Here is a 17542-nt window from a genome sequence, read left to right on the forward strand (position 1 = left end):
CCATTTTTGCCCCATAGGGCATAATGGGAGTGGGGAAGGCGCTAATTACGGCACCGTAAATTACGGTGCCGTAATTAGCACCAAGGTGCCTTAGCACCATGGAACTTAACGCCTGCAAAAAGCAGGCGTTAAGGTGGGAATCAGGCGTTAAGGGTTAACGGTGGCGTTAACCCTTAACGCCGGAGTTGTAATGAGGGCCATTGGCCCTAGTAAGATTGTTGTTTTTGTTTTCCCCTGTTCCCCTCCGTTTGCCTGGTCGCGCTCTGAAACACCTGTGTACGAGCGAGATACAAATAAAATATACAATATCTCCCTTTGCATGATCAAGTGTAACTAACACACCTGGATACCGCTTTATTTACTGATCAGCTGATAACCTTTGTTTTAACCTGCAACAATTTGATCACACTTACCATTGCCTCACTAAATTCCTTATGAGGTTCTTCCAAGCTCTCCAACTGTTCAGAGACAGGGACTGCTGATTCATTGAAAACAAAAGCATCCTGAAATAGAAAACAAATACTCAGTCCGTGTGCATTCTCTTGGCGCGCCTCTCATAACTGTTCCTAATCTGACATAAAAGCTAAACTTTACATTCAAGTACAAATTATATCTGATAGCCGACAATTGCTAATGGAAAATATCACACTAAGGACATATAACACAGATCAGACATGTTTTTTTTCTAAAGGTTTTGCCACTACTTGCGTTTGAGAGGCCAGAAGTAACAGAATAAAGACCACAATCAAGAAACCAAACTCAAGGTCTGACTACTGTCCTTTATAGTTATGCAAGGCCATGATGTCTACACAAGTCGGATGCCACAAGGAATCTGGGGTCACATGCAGAGGCTTTGGCGAAGTACAATGTGACTCTGTAGCCTGTCTCCAAATTCAAAAACAAAAAACAAGAATGCCCCTCCACCCCCCATTCTTACTTAAAATTTGTTTTTCATTCAGTACTGCCAACTTTCCTCACACACGCCTCTCTGGCAACTCAAACATCAGCTATCCTGTTCTCCCTCAGTCCCATGAAAACAGGCAGCCCTAGTTACACAAATGCCTACAGGATATATTTGACATGTTTCTCTCACCCCATCACCCTCTTTAGAGTTAAACTGTATTATGTGCCTCCTGCTGGGAAAGATTTGTCTTTTTCTACTTACCCTCCAAAGACATCAATGGGACACACTAATGTTTACTGTTGTATTGAACCTTTCATGACTTCTAGAGGTATGTGAAGCCTTTTTACCCAATTACCTTGTCAAGCTTCTCTCTTTTGGAGGCCCTGATCAGTGCCAAACGCCATCAGTACAGGGAAACTCTCTTGCCATAGGAAAGTTCTCCATTTCTTTTTCCTGCACACATCTCCATATGTGAAGTACGATGGGGAGACCGTGTGCAACTATGTTTTTGTTACCGTTGTGGTAACTTGCATGATGTGTCCAGATGGGCTGGTAACAGCAGATTCTTTGGTAGTGTTTTTTGTTTTTTTATAGTCTTGTGCACATTTGCATTTTACCGTTTAATGTAAATTAGAGTACCATGTACTCTAATACTCTAGGTTTGCCTGTCCTCTGGCCAGCTTTTAATTTTACATTCTCCCTGTTCTTGAGTGGCAGGATTTTTCCATAAATGGTTATCCTTTCCTGAAAAAATCCTCAGGTTTCGCGGGCAAAATGCCAAGCTTTGTGTGTGGCTCGATTTTGGGGCCTGGGTCTGTCTGGGCCCAGTCCACATCCAAGCAAGGTGCATCTGTTGCTGTACAGATGTAGTGTCCAGAGGCTGGCAAGGATTAGACAGTCCCTGCCAGTTTGAATTATGCAGATCTGTGCCACTGGTGCGCTGAGGGCAACTCTAGCCACATCCTAGATAAAAGGGGGAATCCTGCAGCCAATTATAGATCAACGTTGGAGGCACAACCCCTACAAAGGAGAGCAGCCCGCTGAAGACCTGAAACTATTTGTTGCCAGCGGCCCTTTCTTCACTTGCCCAGCAAAGCCCTGTGACTCTGCAGATCTCCTGAAGACATTCAGACCTGGGGAGCAACAAGTCCTGATCACTACACGAAGATCCAGCCCCTGGAAGCATCCTATGAGCTAGTCCGACATCATGGGCTACTTCACTGCAACGGTCATAGTGCAGAGTTGAGTCTTGGGAAGCCACAGATCCTCAGCTTATGTAACAACAAGCATTTCACCGAACTTGCAGCTCTAACATGAAGAGGGGCCTTTAGAGCACCAGCTTCATTGTTACCCCCAGGAGTGTCACCATTTACCATTATCTTCAAATGGCGATCGCTGTTCACCGCCTCCATCACATCTTGGGAGTCTCAGAGGTTCACACCACAGTGGTGGTCAAGAAGTTGGTGAGTCCTGGGTGTTCACAATTCAGAATCAGGTCCATCAGAGCATGGAACCACGATTTAGCCGGGCACAATAATCCCAACACCTGAAGTGTTCTCTGCACCAGCGACCCCAGGGCATTCTCCAAAAGAACCAAGATACGAATCCAGAAAGACCATTGATTTTTGGAACTTCTACAATGTTCCCAGAGTGATCCGGAGTACAGGGGGTGAGTAAACATACCTGTTTTGCACCCATTGCCTCTATAGGATTGCATGGTCGTGAAGTCCTAACCCCATCTCGCTGCCTTGCCTAGCCTTGAACTGTGGTTTCATAGCCTGTTATCCTCCCCTGGGTCTCCCGATAAGATGGCTGTTTTGGAAGAGGATCTGTTAAAAATGTTCCTCGTGTTTTACCTAAACTTTGGAACACGTTCAACTTCTTATTGTATTAAGCCAAAACCTGTTCAATCTTCCTGAAGAAACTCCTAGCCGCCTGAAAAGAATCATTGGGACCTGCAACTAAGGGCACTAGGCCCCTTGTTTTCTAGCTAGGGAAGGACTTCTTAAGGTTAGAACTTTAATTCTAAGTTTGTGCATGGTTTTTGCCGACTCCTTTATTTTCAACCAATGAGTTCTCTTAGTATTGAATACTTACCTGGTTCTGGGGGGCGTTCTGGAGCCCAAACGAAGATGGCCGCAGGTCTCTGTAGCTCTGGCGGAGCCTGCCATCGTGAGATTATGACACCTCCCGACGCCAGCTCTGAGAGTTCTGGCCCCCAACAACAAAGTTGAGCCGCCATACGACATTGAAGACCCGAGCTCGGGCTTAAGGGCAGCGCGGCACCGTTCCCGCCCGAGAAGGCACAACGAAGTGGATTGAAGAGGGGCGGGATGGAAGCAAGGTGTCCCTGCCAGACCTGCCCTCGGCTTTGCTCCCAGTGGAAACGTGGGGATCCGACCCCACGGCACTTCACTCGCCAGACACCGTGCGCTGGAGGACCCACACACATCCGCCTTGCCTGACGGGCCACCCGCCGGGCCTGAGCTGCGCCCTCGGCCACAACCAGGCAGAGAGAGAGAGACATCAGCCCTCGCCGGGGACGAGGTCTGCAGGAAGATGACCGGTGCCCATACGAGGCGCAATAGGGGTGAGAAGAGAAAAGCATCACCCCTGGCCTGCCTACGGGCCCTTGGGACTCCGGACAGACACTGCATGATTACAGAGGCCTCTGGGGGGCTGCCCGAACACACCGCAACCCCCCCAACCTGAACTGAACCAGCAGGTGGTGCGGGCCGCAGGCCGTACAAGTGGCCCAAAAGTAAAAACCCAGCTCCCGAACAGGGATTGTAAGTAGGGCCACACAGGATATACAAAGAGCTGCTTTCCCTGCACGGAGAGGCCGGAGCGGGAGCAGCCTCTCGCTTGGCACCCACCTATACTTCAGGCCAACCCAGTGCAGATGGCGCGATGCAGAGCCCGCATTCTGGTGCAGCCTGGTGAAGGCGAGAGGTGAGGAGAGGAACCGGAGGGGGGGGGGGGCCTGCCGCACGGGGGAGAGCATATCAGCTACAGGCCCCAGTTGGGCCTTCCATAGAGCAGGGGGACCCCATCAGCGGCAGCCGGAACCCCGAGATATTGGAGGACGCGCTTCCACGCCCCCCTCATTGCAGGGCGAAAGACACAAGAACTAACTCAGCTCCCAGCCATGTAAAACCCCTGATACAGCTATGATTCTCCGACCACACGTAGGAGCTTGTTGCCAACGAGGTGCGACTGGTGGAGAAGGAACTACCCCAACAGCCCAACTTCGGATTTGCCGGTACCCCTCCCCACCCCCGCTCACCAGCGCTCTTACAAAGGCCCCCGAAGGTGCCGTCACGCCCCACTAAACAGCAGGAAACAGACAGCCGACCAGAGGCCCAGGCACCCCACACAGCCAGGAAGCTGGGGCTGGCCATGCTGCGGCCACCACTCGTAAGAGGGCACCAGGGCCAGCCCCCACACTGACGGGGATGAAGGGTCCCCCTCCACGCCCAACACCATCCTACAGCAACACTGAAACCATCCCCGTCCCTAGGAGGCAAACCACCCTCCGCCTGGACCCCGATCAACACCTCCTGAACCCCAGGCCGGTCGACCACAGTAGAGGGGCGTCGATCACAGAGCACACCCTAGGGCGACACCAAAGCGGGAACCCCACCCCCGCAGCCTCAAAGAGCTCAGCATTGGCACGCCCGACACGGGACTGCACCCAACTCTCACCCCATCGCCTTGGTTCATCAGCCCGGGAGCGGACACGGTGGGGACAACCTCTTAAGGAGGCTACCAAACCACACACAACAGGCACCACACACCAGCGCCCTTCCCGTAGGGTTGATGGCCCCTGAGCCCCCGAACAACAATAAACGACAGAAGACGTCTGGGGTGATATGCTGAAAGAGAGCGCGGACAAGAAGCCAAAACCATCAGGAGAATATGACAATGCAGACATCACGCCCAGGCAGTCCGCACGACGCAAGACGACAATGGACAAACCGGCGCAGCTCCGAGCCATCTTGGCTGAGATGAAACTCATAGGACAATGTACTCAAGAAACTAATACGACTGTCCCGGACATAAGACGTGATCTTCAGGATGTCCAGGCGAGACTCCACGTCCAGGCAGAAAGGACGACGGATAACGGGCAACACGTCAGCTCCCTGAAAGACAACCAAAGCTCAACAGCGACCGAACTGGATGGTGTAATCAGGGAGGTCCAACGCCTCAGCGTCAAGATGGAGGACCAGGAAAACCAGTCCAGGCGCAACAACCTCCGCATGATTGGCCTCCCTGAAAACACAGAAGGGCCCGACCTGGAGACCTTTATGTACAATTTCATACAGGACGTGCTTCACATTGAGAACCCCAGAGAACTAACAATAGAAAGGATCCACAGGGCACCCATCCCGAAACAGGCAACGGGGGAACGCCCATGACAGATCACGCTCAGGCTGCTAAACTTCCAGCACAAGCTAACGATCCTGAAGGCGTACAGAGACGTTGGGCAGGTCAATATCGACGGGTTGCCCACTAGGCTTTTCAATGATTATTCTGCAGAGGTTTCACGGTGGAGGAAGGGCTTCAACCCCCTATTTGAAGCTCTGAGGGGGCAAGATGTCAGGCACTGCCTTAAATTTCCAGCGGTATGGTGTCCAAGAAGAACGCCAGTGGCACATGTACGACGATCAACAGGATGCCTGGCGATTCCTGCAACTCCAGAATATACAGACCACAGACTATCCAGTGGAGAAGGAGCAGAGACCATCAATATCGCAAGCGACTTCCTCGTCCGAATTCCACCTGCCGCACAACAGAAGTAGGAGGCAAAGACCATGGAGAGGACTGAGGTGGCCCGACCGGGGGCAGAAGGAACCCACAACCAGAGCCCAAGTTTGGGCTGGGCTAGAGTCACTACGTAAAGCGCTGCCCACACACCGACCCGGCGCGAAGATGAAGGAGAGAGCAAGGGCTTCCATGGGCTTGGCCTAGGGAACAAGACACCAAATTGGAACTTTTTCTCTGAACTGCACCCACACGCAGCCATTTCCGGGCAGGGGAGATGCAGACGCTTAAGTACATGATATGCACCGGGCCCGCATGGGCAGACGGACCATGCAGCATCTGAACCCCCACAATCTCTGTTGCGAAGATTCTCCACACCGCCACACCAACGCAAACTAGTCCTGGAGTGTGCCTGGAAGGAGGCCTGCAATCACCAATACCGATACCACCCGGCCATGGCACCTCAGAGGGTCCGCAAGGCCCCAGGCCGAGAGATCCTTGCTATGCATGGGAATGAGTGTGGCTGCATCGGCTAGCACTCTGAAGCACCATGGATGGGTTTTATTGCCTGGTATTGGGTGTGGGATACTCACCCCCAATGTTACAAGGGAAATGTTACCTCCCTCAGTTTTAGTTATGGGTTACAATTGTTCTACTACCTTGGGACCAAGATGTATACAAGGCTACCGGGAATATAGGCGGTGTCCCGTCATCGCATTATTAGTGGGGGGATTGACACATGAAACAACCCATGCGAGGGGATCAACCCAGAAAGGTCCCCCCGCACCAAACCGATGGCTGAGATCACCCTGATAAGCTTGAATGTGCAGGGGTTGGGTAATCCTATAAAAAGTAGGGAGGTCCTAAACCATCTGAAAAACCTCCAGAGGGATATACTGTTTCTCCAAGAGAAGGCAGAATCTAACAAACTGGCAAAGGGCTGGGTGGGTGCTGCAGCGCACGCCCGTCCATACTGTTCCACAAACGGTTACCCTTCATAATCCAGCACACCGTAGCTGACAGGGAAGGGAGATACATCCTGGTCCAAGGTCAAGTACATCAATATACAATCACACTTATAAACATCTATGCTCCTACGACTGACACCCCCGACTTCTTCACCCATACCTACGCTGTGTGCGCCCCATTCATGAGACAACTTACATTGATTGGAGGAGACCTAAATGTAGCCTTGGACCCGGTACTGGACAAACAGAGTGCGAGCCCCCTTGGCCCGGGCATCCCGAAAAAGCTTACCACGCTTGTCTCCCTCCGCGAGGAATTGGGGCTAAGAGACGTGTGGAGGAGCTTGGAGGAGCAAACATGGAACACATAGGGACTACACCCATTATTTGGGCAGACACCGGAGCTACTCATGGATAGATTACTGGTTGGCCCCAGACACAATGCTCCACGTGTTCGGAGAATACACAATCCTCCCCACCACTGTCTCAGACAATGCACCCGTTAAAACCAGACTAACACTGCCCGACACCTCCCGAACCGCCCCCCCCACTTGCACCTGAATATGGGACCCTTGGCTTACCACGATTTTGTGGAACTCATAAAGGGAGACATGGCAGTATTCTGGGCCACCAACATTAACCCTTCCTATAATACCTGGGCATGCTGGGATGCATTTAAGGCTTGTTGAGAGGCCACTGCATCTCTAGGTCGACACATAAGACGAAGCTGTGGCGCGACAAGGAACACCGACTGACTACCGAATTGGAAGCCCTAGAACAACGGCACAAAAAAAACACAATCAACAGACACTCCTGCAACTCTGCAGGATCCGTGCAGACATTAAAGACACCATGACCACGAGAGCCCAAAAGTCATTTTCGAGCTGGTCCCAAAAATTCTACATCAAAAACGACAGGCCCCTACGCATGATGGCACTCGCCCTAAAACACCACCAGGCAGCCGCTGCGATCACATCTATCCGGTATGGGGAAGAGAACCTGGTGGTGGTAGGGGATGCTGGCATCAACCCCAGATTCGCTGAGTTTTATGCTGAGCTATATGCAAAGCCGGAAGCACCTCCTCCACAGGCGATGCAGGGATTTCTAAACTTAATCCGGCTGCCCAAAATCACCCAAGCCCAATATGAAGCGCTGGATACCCTGCTGACCGTGACCAACATCAAACGGGCAATACTCGCCATGAATCCGGGCAAGGCATTGGTCCCCGACGGTATCCCAAAAGATATGCACAAACTCCCCATAAACGATATTGTCCCGCAGCTCCACGCGGTACTCTCGGAAGCAGCTGACTGCGGCCAACTGCCTAAGTCAATGCTAAGTGCCAACATTGTGGTGTTCCATAGGAAGGGGAGGCCGGCGGACAAATGTGGCTCTTATAGGACCATATCCCGTATAAATTCTGATGCCAAGATCCTGGCGAAAGGCCTGTCACAAAAGATTGAAGGGGTCATTCCCCTTCTGATACAAGACAACCAAACAGGCTTCATCCGCAAACGGCACTCGGGGGACAGTGTTCACCGACTCTTCTGTGTCATTGCAGGCAAGGGATGCCAAGAGGACTCCATTCTGACAGTCGACACCGAAAAGGCATTTGATAAAGTCCAATGGGATTTCATGTTCCTGACCCTCATTGAATATGGCCTCCCCCCATCAATCATAAACCTGACCCGCCTACTATATACGGGCTTGGTGGCAACAATGACAACCAACAGCCTTATGTCGACTCCCTTCGCCCTCCTTTGTGGCACATGTCAGAGGTGCCCATTATCACCCATCTTCTATGACTTGTCCATTGAACCAGTGGCCGAGGTACTGTGGCGGACCCGAGATGGCGGGGCTCTGGAGGGGTGGCATAGAACACAGAGTTTCCCTTTATGCTGATAACCTCCTCCTTTACAAAGGTGATACGCCCGACTCCCTCCCCAGAATACGCCACCTCCTACAGCAATAACGTCCTATGGCAGGGTACCGGGTTAACTGGACCAACTAAGAGATAATGCTGCCGAGACCTGAAATTCCCTGTGACCCTGGATGGGTGGCCCCGTTCCGGTTGCAAACTAGCCACATCAAATATTTAGGGGTCAACGTCAGCGCCCACATCGCGGACCTCCAGGACCTCAATTATCCACATATGATGGAGCGGATACGGGATGATATATAAAAGTGGGACACCCTGCCACTGTCTCTAACTGGCAGAATCAACGCCATAAAAATGAACGCGAAGCTCGGACTCATCTATCTAGCAATGATGCAACCCTGCGCTCCAAGCCCAAAGATGTATAAAACGATAGAGGCCGCGGTCACGGGGTTCACATGGAGGGGCAAAAAAGCGTGCTTACACTCGAAATCCCTTACAGCCTCCAAATCAGATGGTGGCCTTGCGCTACCCTCGTGGCGTACCTACCACCAGGCCGCACAAATCTGCTGGGCCAAAAGGTGGCTCGAGATAGAAGTCCCCCCCCTCCCCCCCAACACCTCTGGAGGTCTTAGCCATCCACCCAGGGAAGCTTTCGAGACACAAAGACACATCCCATAGTAGGCCAGACCATTGCCCAGTGGCACAGACTCCGCTCAACAAGGAGTCGACACTTGAAAGCCGCCTGCGTGGATGTCGGTCAAATCCCTCTTATCACTCGATCAGACAATTAAACTCCACCCCAAGCAGGACACCAAATGGGCGCAGGTTAGAATCGCCGACCTGTGCGACGGCCCAACGATACAAACATTCTCAGAAGGCGGCGGAACCCTTGACCTGTTCCACCGGACTGTTCTTGAAGAGACACTGAATCTGCACTAAACTGCACAGTGGCAATCCGCAACAGGACATGGATGGACTCCGGAACGACCTCCATCCACTCCTTGTATGTTCTGGTGTAAAATGTAATGTAAGGAGTTGTTTATTAAGGAAAAAGAATAATATAACTCTTCAATAAACAGATGTTACCACAAAATAAAATAATAATAATACTTAACTGGTTCTATTTCTTTATTCACTTGCTTTGCTACACTTGTGAATATTGAAAAGTGATTCTAACTTTTTAAAAGTGGGGTGTTAGTGCTCTTAGCAGGGCACACCAAGGCTAATGAGTATATATTAGTAGTGGATGTTTTAGTGTGTCTCTTAAATGTGGTTTTTCACTGAGCTAAGGTCTAAATAAATAACTATAATTTTATACATTCTGCCTAACATATTATTAAGAGCGCTCAGTGTGTCTGCTTAACTGAACCATCTCCAGCATGGGTCTGGCATGGATTCACATGCAATAGTCCCCGTTGTCAGGCTGGGAATCCTCAGTAAAAGAAAAAAAGAAAAAACAATTTCACTTTCAATTACAAACTGTCTTTCTCCTTTAAACCAATCACTGTCCTCTGGGTCATACTGCCCTCCTCCAATGACAGTCCTCTCCCTATGCCATCTTCAGATTTGGTAAGCACGTAAAGTGGCAGAATGACCAGAAGAGCTGCAGAGGGGAAGGTGGCAGGGTTTGCATGCAAATCCATGCCAGACCCATGCTGGAGAATAATAGTTACAGGTAAGTCACTTGTTCCATCTCCAGCATGGGGTCTGTCATGGATTCACATGCTCATGAATAACGAATACACAGAAGTACCACATTACACAACCACGGGAGGTGGCATGGCTCAACAGAAGCAATTACTCTTACCTCTGGAACAGACACACCACAAGCAAACAGGTTGTGTAGCACTGCTTGGCCATCTCTGGACTCCTCCCTGGAATCCCTGTTGATGCAGTAGAACTTTGTGAAGGGTTGCATGGACCTCCACGTAGCAACCCTGCAGATGTCAAGCAGGGTCACACCAGACAGGAACGCCGTCATTGCAGCAATCGCTCTGGTGGAGTGGACTCTGGCACAAACCACTCAGGGAGAATAGTTATTTCCTATGTTCGATACAACTTGTGTGGGGGAAAAGACCTTCCTGTTACATCTACATCATTACATCATAATATCAAACAAAACAAGGACAGGTACATGGTCGTTAAATTTCAAAACTTTTCATCAAAATCTATTATTGTGTTCCCTAAGCCTAACCCTACCGGAAAAACACCATGTCCCTCTGTATTACAATGAAAAATGCTGATTGATTAAAAATTAAATCTGGGAACCAATCCCATGATTGGCGGAAGGGGAGGTAAAGCAGTTCACATGGGAATTCCAACAGAACCTTTGGCATAAAGAGGGGTGTGTCCGCAGCACCACCCTCAATTCGTGGGAAGTCCAGTATGGTTACTAGCAGCATAGGGCCTGGATCTCACCCACCCTCCTGGCAGAGGTGATGGCCACAAAGAAAGCCGTTTTCCAAGAGAGGAACTTGAGAGGGGCCTGATGCATAGGATTGAAGCCCCCCCCCAATGAGCCTCATCAGAACCACCTTAAGTTCCCACGCAGGGGCAGGAGCCTTCCCCGGTGGGAAAAATCGATAAAGTCCTTTGAGGAACTCCTTGACGAGTCAGTGAGACCACATTGAAGATCATCCTGGAGACCTGGTGTATCGGGAGATAGCCGCCATATGCACCTTGATAGAAGCATGTGCCAGGCCGGCCTTTGCCAAGGAGAGCAAGTATGGAAGAACTTGAAGGGCCGTGACCAAATCTTCTACGACCGGCGCCACGTAGAGAAATGCTTCCACTTGTGACCGTAGCACTTCAAAGTCGACGACGCCCTGGCCTTGGCGAGGACCTCTCTGCAGTCCGCAGGCACCATGTATCCACCAAACTCTAGGGCTGCAGGAGCCAAGCGCTTATGTTCAGCGATCCTGGGTCGTGATGCAGGATTGCGCCACCTTGCCTGGTGAGTAGATCCGGAACCACCAGCAGCTTGACCGCGGGCAACACAGACAGACTGAGAAGGTCCAGATACCAAATCTGCCTCGGCCGCGCCAGGGTGATGAGTGTCATCCTGCACGGACACCGACTGAGTGTATTGATGACTCGTAGCAGGAGAGGGAACGGAGGGAACACGCACAGGAACAGTCCTTCCCACAGTAAAGAAAACACATCCCCAAGGCTCCTTGGCTGGTGGAACCTGCTGGAAAAATGTCTGCATTTGGAGTTTGTCACTGTTGCAAACAGATCTATCTGGGGCCTGCCCCACTCGGCGAACAGCGGTCCACCTGATCCTGACGGAGCACCCACTCGTGGCAGGAGCACAGTTTCCTGCTGAGGGTGTCTGCAAAGGTGTTCTTGACTCTCGCCAGGTGAGGAGGAACATTCCCTGTCCGATGGCCCATCGCCACAAGTCCTGCGCCTCCTTGGAGAGCGCTGGGGTTCGAGTGCCTCCTTGTTTCCTGATGTAAAACATGGTCGTGGTGTTGTCCGTGAAGATCCTTAACACCTAGCCTTTCAGGGACTGGAGAAACGACTTGAGGACCCAGAACACGGCCGTACCTCCAAGATGTTGATTTGAAGATCCTTCTCCTCTGGCAACCACAGTCCTCTAGCGTGCAGATGTCCGGTGTGCGCTCCCCAACACTCTAGGGAGCGGTCTGTGGTGACAGTCTCCTGATATGGCGGGTTATGGAATCCTGTGCCCTGGGTGATTTTGGAGCGAAGGCCCCACCATACTATCGGCCGCCGGAACTTGTGGTTGAGCGAAAGCTTGTCTGTGAATCTTCTGGACACCTGTATCCAGGGGTGTGTCCAGGAATTCCTGGAAGGGCTGCATCTGCAAACTGCAGAGCCGGACGAGGTAGATGCAGGAGGACATCATGCCCAGAAAAGACTTGATGGCTCGCACCGTGGCCTTCCTCGTCGACAGCTGCTGCACCTTCCCCAGAATGGCTGCTATCCTCTCCGAGGGAGACGCCAAGACACTGTATTGAGTCTGGCGCCTAGGAACAGCGCGTTCTGCGATGGCGTCAAGCATGACTTTGGATAGTTGACAGAGAATCCAAGATTCGTTAGTAGCTAGACAGTTTTCAGTGTGTGTTCTTGGTTCAGCTCCTGCAAGTGGGCGCGAATCAGCCAGTCGTCCAGGTATGGGTATACGTGTATGCCCTGTAGGCAAAGCTGGGCTGCCACTGGTGCCAGGCACTATGTGAACACTCTGGTGGCCGACTTCAAGCCGAAAGGTAGGGCCTTGAACTGGTAGTACTGTCCTTGCATTACAAAGAGTAGAAACATTTGTTGTTTCCGGTGTATGGGGACGTGGAAGCAGGCATCCTCCAGGTCCAGCAACGTCAATCTCCTTTATCCAGTTTACCGAGCATGTGTTGCAATGTGACCATCCTGGATATTCGGGACTTGGGGTATCTGTTCAGAAGTCAGATCTAGAATGGGCCTCCAGTCACCTGTCTTCTTTCTGACCAAAAAGTATCTGGAAGAGACTCCAGAGCCCCCGAGTTGCTGGGGAACTAGCTCCATCGTCCGTTTTCGCAGCATGGCTGTACCTCCTCCAGAAGTTGAGGGATGTGCTGCTCCTGACGGACCACCGCAGGGATACACGGACATACGCTGAAACCCCAGGGTATGTGCTTGGGCGAGAGAGCGTCCAGCACCCATCTGTCGGTGGTGATCTTTTTCCACTCGCTGACGAACTTCGTCAGCCGGCCTCCCACTGGGGTGCACGGGTGCGGGTCCAACATCCAGGTCGGTTCAGGCTTGCTTCGGCACCGGCGTCCCACCCTGCGGGCAAAGGTGACGTGTCCTCTGCTAGCGTAGGCCTGGGAACGGCCTCTGTAAGCTTCCTGAGTCATGGATCTGAAAGACTGGTGGTATGAGGAGGAGAAACCTTCGGAAGACCTGCTTGACTTTCCTCTCGAGGAGCGAAAAAAAAAGAGCAGTGCTGCTGGAGGGTGCCCAGGGAACGGGCCGTCTCTGTATCCGCCTTGATAGCATGTAGGGACAAGTCGAAAACTTTCCGTTGAAGGGCATGTGCAGTATCTTCGCTTGGACCTCCTGGTGGAAAGTCATGGCCTTTATCCAGCCTTGGCGACAAAGGCAGACACCGTTCCCCATCTGCCAGAATGCTGCATCAGTGACGTCCACCGCTATTGTGATGGCATGATCAGACGCTACCTCCCCTTCCACGAAGAGGGCGATTGCCTCCATCTTCTTATCATTGGGGAGGAACTCCCAAATTGGACCCAGCTTGTACCACAGCTCCCTGCGTACCTGGCTAGAATGGCCAGTGTGTTGGCCGCCTTGATGGTGGATGCTGCGGTGTAAATCACCTTCCTTCCCGTGGCATCCAACTTCTTCCCCTCGCTGTCCGGAGGGACCGAAGATCACCAGGATGTGTTAGCCGACCGATTCCTCGCGGCTGCAGATACCACCGAATCCAGCGACGACTGTGACCTCAGGCACTTGTGTGCGGATTCCGGCACTCAATACTTCTTCTCCAGCCTATCCAGTTTGGCCAGAGCCATGCAAGGGTTCTTCAGGAGGGCCAGGCCCTCCTCCAGCATGACATCCAGAAGGGGCACTGCCTCGATTGTCCGCCTCTTGGCCTCGCGCCTCTGGTAGAAGAACTAGTTACTTACCAACTGGTAACCTTCTTTCGACTGGATGTTCCTCTAACGTATTTCACATCTTTGATATGTAATGTCCACAGCTGTGCTTCTTCGGACATTTTTCAGCAAAGGGCGTCCTGCGTCGTGTCGATGTCCCTCAAAGGCCTCCGTCGAGGGCGACGTCACTGGATGTTATAAATAGGACGCACGGGGCCCGTAGCCTCAGTTTATGTTTTTTCCCCCATAACGTGTGACATGCTCGTACACAATTCCTGCTTGACTGCACATAGCATTGAGGGAACACAAGCTGCAATAGCATAGGAAATCCTTCAGGGGGGCAGGCTGGGAGGGCGATGTGGAATACGTTGGAGGAACATTCAGTCAAAAGAACTTTACCAGTTGGTAAGTAACTTGTTCTTCAAATGGATTGTGTGCTCCAACGTATTCCACATCTTTGACAGACTCCCAAAGCAGTATCACAGAAAGGAGGAGGGAGAAGAATTTAGAATACCCAATCAGATGGCAGAGTAAAGCATGCTTTACCAAAGGCCATATCCTGACTATGGAGTGTACCCAGGGAGAAATGTTTGACAAAGGTGTGGATGGAAGACCACGTTGCTGCATCACAAATATTCCTAATAGGAACTCCCTGCTGCAGGGCGGTGGGTGTAGCCACGCCCCTAGTGGAGTGAGCTCGCAACCCCTCAGGAGGGTCTTTGCCCGCCAATCTGTAACATTCAGTAATGGTGAGGATAATCCACCTGGACAAGGTCTGTTTGGTAACAGCCTGGCCCAATCAGTGGCCAGTGTACCCCACAAAAATTTGTTGTCCACTCTCACCATGGACATCCTAAAAATATAAAAGCTCAAAGCTCTCCTAGGGTCCAACCTATGGAGTCGCTCCTCTTCCTTTCCAGGATGAGGGGGAGGATAGAAAACAGGAAGTACCACTTTCTGGCTCAAATGAAACTCAGACACTAACTTAGGTAGAAAGGATGGACATACCCTCAGTACAAACTTATCCTTGTGGAACACAGTAAAGGGTGGCTTAGACGAAAGTGCCTGCAGTTCACTCACTCTGCAAGCAGCTGCAACTGCAACCAAGAAAACCATCTTGAAAGACAACAGTCTCAAAGAACAAGAGTGCAGAGGTTCAAACGGGGCACCCATCGGGAATTTCAAGACTAAATTCAGATTCCAAACTGGGAAATCTGAAAAGGGGACGGCGAGAACACATTCGTGAGCCCTTTTAGAAATTGGGAAATCAAAGGAATCTTAAAATAAGAACATTCCTCATACGAACGCTTGAAAATAGACAGCGCCGCCAGGTAACCTTTAATGGTACCCACTTGAAGACCCCTGTGGGCCAAAGAAAGCAAGAAAGAAAGAACCATCGGAATGGAACACTGAAAAGGATCAACATTGTTTCCTCTGCACCAGTCGCAAAACTTAAGCCAACAGCAACGGTGCAGGGATTTGATTGCCGGCCGCCTGGCCGAAAGCAACACCTCCATCATGTCATCCAGGAGGCCCCAATCCTTATATCTCAACGTTTCAGAAACCAAGCGTGAAGGTTGAGAGTCTTGACCTCTGGATGGAGAACCCAAACCATCACCCCCACCCACCTCGCACACGAGAGAAGGTCCTCTCTTTGGGGAAGCCCGCGTGGAGGACGATGGACATTTCTAGAAGGTCTGGGTACCACGCTCTCCTGGCCCAATGCGGAACAATGAGGATCAAGTGGGACCTGAATAGCCACATCCTCCCTAGCACCTGAGGAATGACGGGGACTGGAGGAAACGCGTATAGAAGTGGGAACGACCAATCCAAGACGAATGCGTCCCCTAAGGTTCCTTTCGGATGTATTCCCTTGAGCAAAATCTCTCGCACTTCCGGTTGGCACTGGTCACGAACAGATCCACTTGACGGGTTCCCCAAAGGGCGAAGATCTCCTGAAGGACTTCCTGAGCCAACTCCCACTCGTGGAGACCGTGCTCTGCCTGCTCAGAGCGTCCGTCGCTGCATTCTCTTCTCTGGCCAGATGAACTGCCAAGAGTGAGATTCCTTGCTGTATTGCCCAGAACCAGAGCTGCATCGACTCTCTGCACAGCGGGAGTGACCCTACCAGCCCCCCCCTTTGTTGTTGAGGTAATGCATGGCCACTGTGTTGTCCGCCATGATCAGGGCACTCTTCCCCCGCACAGACGGCAGAAAAGCCTACAGAGCCAGCCTGATGCCCTCAGCTCCAAAAGGTTTATGTGGAGTTTGGACTCCGACGGAGACCACTGACCGCTGGCGGTCAGCTCGTTGGCGTGAGCTCCACATCCTGTGAGGGAAGCGCCCGTCACCACCGTCACCTCCGCCCACGGTTGCCAAAAAGGCTCACCCTTCATCAGATTCCCTTCGGTGGCCCACCACAGAAGATCCTGCGAGACCGAGAGTGGAATCTGAATGGGATCCGACATCTTGCCTGAGAATTCCGACCACTGCATCTTGAGAGTCCATTGAAGGGATCTCATTCTCTGTCTGGCCTCTGGCACCAGAAAAATACAGGATGCCATGAGGCCGAGCAACCTTAAGAATTCGAAAGCCGGAAGACTCTGGGCATGTTGGAATTTGTTGACCATCTGTACAATATGATGAGCCCGCACCTTGGGAGGCGAGCACTTCCCCAAGGACGTGTCCAACAAAGCCCCAATGTACTGGAGCTGCTGGGAAGGTGTCATATGGGACTTTTCAAAATTGAGGGAGAAGCCCAGCTTGTGAAGGGAGCGACAGGTGAGGCTGAGATAATCCCAAGCTTGTTCGGGAGAAGGCGCCCGGATCAGCCAGTCGTCCAGGTAGGGGAAGACGTGAACCCGCCCTCCTGAGATACGCTGCCACCACCACCATTAGCTTGGTGAAGGCCCTCGGGCGGAGGTCAATCCGAATGGCAGGACCCTAAACTGAAAGTGTGAGTTGCAAGCCACAAACCTCAGGTATTTTCTGTGCTTTGGATGGATGGGCACATGAAAATAAGCATCCTGTAGGTCCAGAGACACCAAGTGTTAGGAAGAATTATCATTCTATGGCTAATTTCCCTTACATATAGAGTCCCCCAGCAGCTTTGAAGGGTTTGTTTTTTTATCCTGCTAAGAGTGAGACCCTTTTTCCCCACTCTCAGGCATATTTGCTATATGTGTTCTAGGCTATTTTTTGTGTTTAATGTCTATGGGGTTTATCTTACCCTCGTAGGAACCATCTTTATACACGTGTTACACAGCACCTTCCGTGCAGCAACACAGGGGTGTCCTAGGGACCCCCCCCCCCAAACATAGAATCCATACCCTGGGACTGACTGTCTCCCAGGGCATGTAAAGTCCCCATTGACTTTACTAGTCAAATCTTTATGAACTAAACCAGTACAACCCATCTTACT

At 51.5% G+C, this 17542-nt stretch overlaps 1 protein-coding gene across 4 annotated transcripts in view; it reads right to left on the reverse strand.

Moving 5' to 3' along the window:
* Positions 1 to 17542, reverse strand: part of LOC138514136 (zinc finger protein 420-like) — a 1401466-nt gene that overhangs the window by 1074848 nt on the left and 309076 nt on the right. For all 4 annotated transcript variants that reach the window (XM_069629436.1, XM_069629435.1, XM_069629434.1 and 1 more), the window contains one exon: positions 414 to 503. In XM_069629436.1, coding sequence (XP_069485537.1) covers positions 414 to 503 — 90 coding nt within the window. The remainder of the gene's footprint in view (positions 1 to 413; positions 504 to 17542) is intronic.

Source organism: Ambystoma mexicanum, chromosome 12 (genome assembly GCF_040938575.1).
Source record: "Ambystoma mexicanum isolate Mex_15411 chromosome 12, UKY_AmexF1_1, whole genome shotgun sequence".
In the NCBI taxonomy this organism is placed as follows: Eukaryota; Metazoa; Chordata; class Amphibia; order Caudata; family Ambystomatidae; genus Ambystoma; species Ambystoma mexicanum.